The 7,363-nt window shown below is 40.8% G+C and overlaps 1 protein-coding gene across 1 annotated transcript; it reads right to left on the reverse strand.

The window, feature by feature from the left end:
• Positions 1-678: 678 nt before the first annotated feature.
• Positions 679-5,267, reverse strand: ITM2B (integral membrane protein 2B; the record flags this gene model as incomplete). The annotated part of the gene is made up of 3 exons (XM_009578353.1): positions 679-789; positions 2,800-3,003; positions 5,139-5,267. Coding segments are annotated over 3 exons (444 nt in total), but the record flags the coding sequence as incomplete, so codon positions are not given.
• Between the last annotated feature and the right edge of the window lie 2,096 nt (positions 5,268-7,363).

Below are 7,363 nucleotides of genomic sequence, written 5' to 3' on the forward strand. Positions count from 1 at the left end.
AAGATATTGAACAGGACCGGCCCCCATACAATCCAAATCCTGATCACTCCTACAAAACCTCCCTGGAAACAGGAAGATCCATCTTAAGGCTGCCGGAAGCCTCATGAACTCACACACAGCACTAGCCCATCACATGTGGTGCCACATCTAACTCCCCTGAGCACTCACAGCGCATCCAACACACCTCACGTACATCACCCTCACTGGATCAGTTCAAAGTAGGGGCCAACCCTAGGGACCTATGCTTTAAACGATGCCCACATTAAAAGGATTTCCCAGTACATCTGCTTCAAGCCTCTCAGCTAACCAGCCTTAGTCCACCGCGTACATGCTTTATGGAAACTTTAGTCACAATGGATTATAAATTAAAAAACACATAGACTACTATCAAAGAGTCTAGGTACACCACATTTACACAATTTTGTCAGCCAAGTTTGTAGCATTGAAGAATAAAATCAGGTTTGTTTGCCTTCCTCTGAATTAGTAATTCCTTCATGATTGTAGTTAATTAACTAAGAATGTTATAGGCTGTTTTCTCTCTTTGCAAAGATCTCTAGTGAGCCGTCAACTTTCTAACACGTGCGCCTTGTGTGAATGTCAGAGTTCTGGGCAAAAAAAAAAAAAAAAAATCTCCTTTTTCCCTGTCTTAAGAACAAATTGTTTACGAATTAACTGTACCTTGATGTTGATGAGCAGCTCCAGGAAATTTTTTGGCGGCATAACAACTGAAGTGTTCAGAGGAATCACATAGCACTTATCCAGGCTAAGGTCAAGATAGGCAGTGAGTCTCTGTTGAGGAAATATTTATTTTAATCAAAATAACACAAACATCAGAAAATTCATATACAGACTTTGCTAAACTGCTATTGCCTCATGTTGTTCTTCAAACTATTGTTTTGTTCACTATAAAGTCTGTCCAGCAAACTGCAATTTGAGGGCAGGTAAATGTAGAAATAAAAGGCAGTCTGGATGAGAGTTTAAATCTATGACAGGGATTTGCGCAAGGCAGCAGGCGATAAGTAGCTCAAACGCATTATAGTAATGAAATTACAAAGGTGTATCTGAGCTGTTAGGGAATCAAGTACAGTATTCATTTTTTCCTAGTGCTTGCATTTTGAAACAACAGGGCAAAAACCTTGCTCTAAACTCCACACTTTTATATTTTGTTATAGTGTAAAGGGGAAAAGCTGCTGGTAAGAACAAAACATAGAAGAAAAAAATACTTTTACAGGTAACACAACAAAAATCCTTTTATTTTCAAAAATACTACTGACTTGAAGTGTTAATGATTATTCATAGCTAAATTATTATCTTTATAGTACCTGAACTGCAATATTTGCCATTATTTGATAAAAACGGAGATATAAAAGCCCAGGGAATTATCCTGATGAATTCTATGGCTGCGTTCACTGAGCTGTGTTTTACTGCATCTGTTCTTGCTAAAGACGACATTATCTCAAGCTCTGAAAGCTCTACGGCTGCAGACATATATAAAATACTGAGCAACAAGAGCCCAACAGTCAAAATAGTACCAGGACAGCAATCATCAGTGCAACTAATCTCATTACATGGGAGTAAGTGCTGTGCCTATGGCAAATGATCCTTGCACTGACCTTTAGAGCAACGCCTTTAACCCATTAAATCAAAAAGTAAATTTCTAATATTATATTGTTCCTATTCACTTCTTACATACTGCATTTTTTTCTGGTTTTCCCTCTTTAGAAGCTTTGCTCTAACTCTTAACAGAAGCTCCCTAAATGTATTCAGGAATATTTTTAAATTACATAGCTCAAGCAAGCAATGTCTTCCTCCAAATCTGGTTATGAATATTTGATAGATAGCACTCATTTTGCCTGGAAAACTTGAAACTTTGAAGTTTGCATAAAAAAATAGGATGCTTCCCTATTCTTTTTCAGCCTTGCTTAAAAAAGCTATTCAGCGAAGTCTTCAGATGTTCACAGAAATTTAGCTGCCTGAAAACCAGCTGTAGAACATTTCATCGCTATCAGACAGCTTCCATCAGGCTGATAAAGAAAAGAAGAGTTTCTAATTGTTTTACAGCTCTGTCATTAATACCGAGGGCTGCAGGCTGTCAACTGCCTTACCAAAAATTTATTACCACGATTCCTATCAATCAAAGTTGTTTCTGCAAAAGAGGAAGAAACAGCTAAAAGTGCCTTGATACCCTGGCTCAGTGCCTTTAGGAATCACAGTAGCCTGTGGTGCACAAGGAAAATTTAGCTTCTGCTAAGTTTCCTACAGCATCTGGAAAACGAGCTGTCTTCCGCGGCCGGTCAGCTGGTCGCTTCCTTCCCTTTCTGCTGCTGCTTCGGGGTTTTTGAGCTATGCTACGAGAGCAACCTCTGGGGGTGCTTGAAGATACCTAGTGACATCAGATGCAGTCAGCCCCTGCAAGCTGAGGTCAAAGTTATGACAGCCCTCGGCACCACAGCAGTTGGTCAAATTCTGGCTCGGTGGACACAGCACAGCAAGAACTATATTCTCTTTACTTCCTCATACTAAGGAAAGGAAATAGCTCTAAGATTTTTCCCTTTCTAAAAACAGAACCATATTTGCAAATGGTGGTTTACAAACTACCTCATGATTGTATCACGATGTACTTTGAATGCCTCGTTAATAATTGCTTGCAGTCTGCTGCTGATCAAAACGTTTCTGCTGCCTCCTCCGCCCTCCGCCTTCCCCCACCACAATAATTAGGGAGTACATTTTTCAGGATGACTGAGGGGGAACACTTTTCAAGTTTTAAATGCTTTGAACTTCTTCAGAAATATTTCTTACCCGGTGGAAGTCATGGACGATATCAGCAGGATCGCTATCAGCAAACTCAGGGACTGGCACACTGATAAACTCAACATCCTCCTCCTCCAGGATCTGAATATTTTGCTCAATAGTGTGGTAGCGAGCACTCTGAGCCTCTGCCCCAGGCTCAGGTAAACTTAAGCCGTCTTCAATGTACTTTATTCCACAGAAATACACACCACCCTGCTAAAAATAGTAAACAACCGAGCAACAAAAACATCAGTAGTCTTGTTGGAAGTTTAAAACTAATATTCTCAAAGCACTGTGGAGAAGAAAAACTTGTCAGACTAGATGAAATGTTTTCCCTTTAATTTGATTCATACACCAAAGTAGGAGCCAGTTGCTATCTACAACAGGACCATGGGTAAAACCTTGATTGTACTGAACCCAGGGGGAGTCCTTCCCTTGAATTCAAGGTAAACAGGATCCCAAAAGCAGGTTTTTAAATTCTATTTTGCATCCATTATCTGTGGCACATTGCATCTTATTTTTAGAAAGACAATGACGTTCCTACGTCTATATGCATGCATATTAGTAGTAGTATTATTATTTTGTTATGATTTAACTGCAGCCAATAATTACAACTTAAGACATTGAAATTGTTCATCCAAATCACCTTTAAAAAGCAAGTCTAACTCTGAATTTGGTCCTGCTTGCAGCAGGGGGTTGGACCAGATGACTTGAAGAGCTTCCTTCCAACCTCAATTATTCTGTGAAGTTGCTTAGTTTTGCAAGGCTTCGGAAGTTTTGAGAGTCAGTTTCTAAAATAAATTATTTTTTGTTTTAAACAGTTTTAAAAGACAAAAAGGTAATAAAAAGCATTTAAAACAACCAATTTGTGTCATTCTGTCACAATACACATGGCAGGTTTCCTAAGCGAAGTGTAAAATAAAATCCCGAGTCAGAGGAAGTCATATACCAAATTTATAGGCCAGATAGTTTTAGAAACATACAACTTATGCATATGCACATGCCATAAATTTAAAGTTTCACGCTGAAAACATGTCTTCAGTGCAACGTTAGCTCAATTCCTTAATGTTTCCTTCAACCCAGATCTGACTCATAAACAAGTACCACAGGTTTGAATTAAACTGCCCTTTCAATTTCAGCTAGCTGGCATGTGAAAGGTGGAGCACCGTGGTGCTAAGCAGGGATGAAACATGCGTTAGTAATGCAGCAGGCCTTCAGCTACTCTGAGCTTGTTAAATCACTAAGATACGCTATGCTGTTTAAGCATCGTTTGCAACACTACTGCGCCCCTGTAAATTAGGTTAACGTGATAGCCAGAGAGTATAAACTGCAAGTTCAGCTAGAATTTGTCATGTTTAACTACTTTGCCTTCTACATTAGCAGCTACTAAAACGGCGGGGGGAGGTGTGCGGGGGGAGGAAATCCTGGTAGCAGGGACAAGAACACAGAATTTCTACCTTATAATTATGTGCACTAACCAGTGGCTAGAGAGATTCACGTTTTGCTCATACTCTCCCTTTCTGACTGTGAATCTTGCAACCCCAGCAGTTTCTGAAGGCGGGAGGGTGCGCTTGCACCACGCGGGCAACAGCCCAGCACATCCAGTGCTGCCCAGTGACGATTCCCCCCGAGAAAGACAATATTTAACTCGGATCTCCCATGTTTCAGGTAAATGCTCCACTTCCCTGGCACCATTGACTTCACAGGGCTCCTCTTGCAGTGGTGCCATTTGTTAAAGACTGAAAATACATTTTGGCAGAGGTCTGATCTTGTCAGCGTGGATTAGACTTGACAGAGCATGTTTAGCCACATTGACTGTGCTTCTCCCAAGTCCCCTGCAGGGCCTGTATTTCTTATCCCTGTGGAGGCTAAGAAGGAGGAGAGTCACCGCAGTGCTTTGACAGCAGTCCCTTTCCTGTGCATTAGCAGTACCGCATGCATCTAGGAAATCTGGGGTCAAACAAGGAGGCTTTCAAGGGGTTAATCCACCTCCAGTATTCGGCACTGCGAAACAGGAGAGAGAGCAGGTGAAAATCTGGGACACCACTGGGGTTCCTAAACCCAAGTCCTATTTAGATATAATCCTTTCTCTGCAAAGTAAGGTTTTCAAAAGTGTTGCGCTCTTTTATTTGCCAGCTTTGTTCTTGCCCTCCTCTGCCAACAGGTAACTTCAGAGCAGGTGATACACTTTGCCTTTAGAAAAGCTGAGATAGGCAAGATCTAAAGAAAGATAAAAATGGGAGAAGCAAGGCTATTGGGTTTAGTCTGTTGCTCCTCTTCCCTCTTCTAAAAGTAAAGCATAACAGAGAAAAATGCAACCCTCCCATAACAAAATGTATTTAACTTACCTGGAATGCAAAATATTTGTACAGATAGGCACCACCCAGGATCACACCAGCCAGCATAAAGGCCAATCCGAAGCACATGCACCAGCACCAGGCCCTCCTCTGCCCAACAGGCACAGCATCCTCAGGGTCCTGCAATGCATCACAGAGAGACCTTCAACACACTGTTCCCAAGGCACGTACGACAGCAGATAGTTCAGGCCCAGCAAGTACAAACATTGCAACCATCAGAAAGGCTATATGCACTTTATCACAATTGTTTGGAAACATACTTTATTTGGTAAAGTTTAAAACACATCTATTTAAGTTGAGGTTTAGGAAAACTTGTACTAACACTCACTTCTAATGCCATTGTCACTGACTAAATCAGCAGACTTAAGTCTTAAGGAAGACAGAAATATAACAAAATCTCCCGCAATACCTAATAACACACAGCAAGCCACTTTACAGATTGCAGACAGAAAAATACCCATTCTCACGCAACATCCATGCAACAACAGCAGAGCGAGGAAGTCAATTCAGAAAGGTCAGATTCTTTTTCATCTTGGTATATGCAACTTAAGTGAACCTGAAGAACCAACAAAAGATCAAAGGTAATAAGAACAGCAAAACATATCCTTTCCTATGTTGTTCCATGAGGAACAGAGACTTTACCACCTCTTTGCTGGCAGGATAATAAGAGTCGGAATGAAAAAAAGATGCTTTGTAAGTTGTAGTTAAAGATGTTTTCTGCACTAAGACAGCGTTGGCCATGCCTCACTCTATCTACTGTGCATGTTATGCTAAAGGAATGACAGGATGTTTCCCCTTTGGGGCACTAGTTTGCATAACCATGCAGTCCCCACAGGCATCCTAAGCAATAAACTGCTGCTTGCAAAATCTTTCCTCTATCAGCCACATCACAATGCTTTTTCCTCCCCCAAATGTTTGCAAAACTCACATCCAAAAACAAGAGAAAAAAACCAAAAAAAATCCAACCAAAAAACCCCCCATCTTTGAGTCCCCCTCTTCCAAGCCACGATAATCCTGGGAAAATATCAGAATTCAAATACAAAGCAATTCATTACCCCTTTGCACCCAAAAAACCAATAGGGTAGCATGATGACCAAGGTGAAATCATTACGGCCAAATAAACAAAAAACCCCAAACCAGAAAATGAAGGAAGAGCATGAGGGAAGCGCTTGAGAAGGCATCGATAGCTATGGTTGTCAGTCAATGTTCTGCCTCATGTGGTTTTTTTGCAGTATTTGCTAATTACAATGATTTCCCACTTGAACAGAGTTGTGGGTGTAGTCCCCATGCTACCCTGGTCCAGTGGGGAAGGAATGCCCCGCATCTGGCTGAAGCCATCTAAGCAAGTCTGACACCAAATGGTAACGGGACCCTCCCTGCAAATGGTGGGGAAAAAGCAGTCCTTCCTGAGAACGACTCATCCCAACCACCCCTGAGAGGGAGAAGTAGTCTTTTGGAGGGACTTCTTTGGAGGGACTGATTATAGAGGGAGATTCCTTGGTTAACAAACTAGGTACCTAATTCATATGTAGCTAAAATTACGTGATGCGAAACCCACCTTTACAGTACACTGCAATTATCTTTCATACAGAAGTGGCAATGCAGCTTTTTTGCCAGGCAACGGCTGCCAAAATCTGATTCAGAAATATTTAGAGTCGAACTCCAAAGATATTTCACAGATTTTGTTTTACGTTACTTCACAAACTACCGCAGTAAATTAGATTGTGAAATCTCCATCTTTGGAGGTTTTCAAGACTCAACTAGACAAAGCCATGGCTGATCTTGCTTTGGCAACCATCCTGTTTCTACAGGGAGTTTGGACTAGATGACTTCCAGAGGCCCCTTCCAACCAACATTTCTGGGATTCATTACAAGGCAAAGTGAGAGTGGCTAGAAAACAGTTGCCGTGGACTGAAAAAGCAGAATGAAAAGACAAGTAACAACTTTTAGAAGTTTTTACATTACTAATTATTTAAGGAATTCCGTGTAAAGAATTACAGGATTACTATCTGCATGGTTTTTACCTGGCTGTTTGCAAAGACTGAGAATAGAATATAATACCCATGGTAATCTAATTAACTTTCAGGTCAGGTTAAGATTCACTGTGGATTCTTCTATAAATCATCTCAATTATAAATCTAAGCCAGGTAAAACAAGGATTTTTATTTTTATGTTGCCCCGTATCATTAGGTAACTATTTCCCTAGATATTTCAAT

The sequence above is a fragment of the Fulmarus glacialis genome, unplaced genomic scaffold (assembly GCF_000690835.1).
Source record: "Fulmarus glacialis isolate BGI_N327 unplaced genomic scaffold, ASM69083v1 scaffold11920, whole genome shotgun sequence".
Classification (NCBI taxonomy): domain Eukaryota; kingdom Metazoa; phylum Chordata; class Aves; order Procellariiformes; family Procellariidae; genus Fulmarus; species Fulmarus glacialis.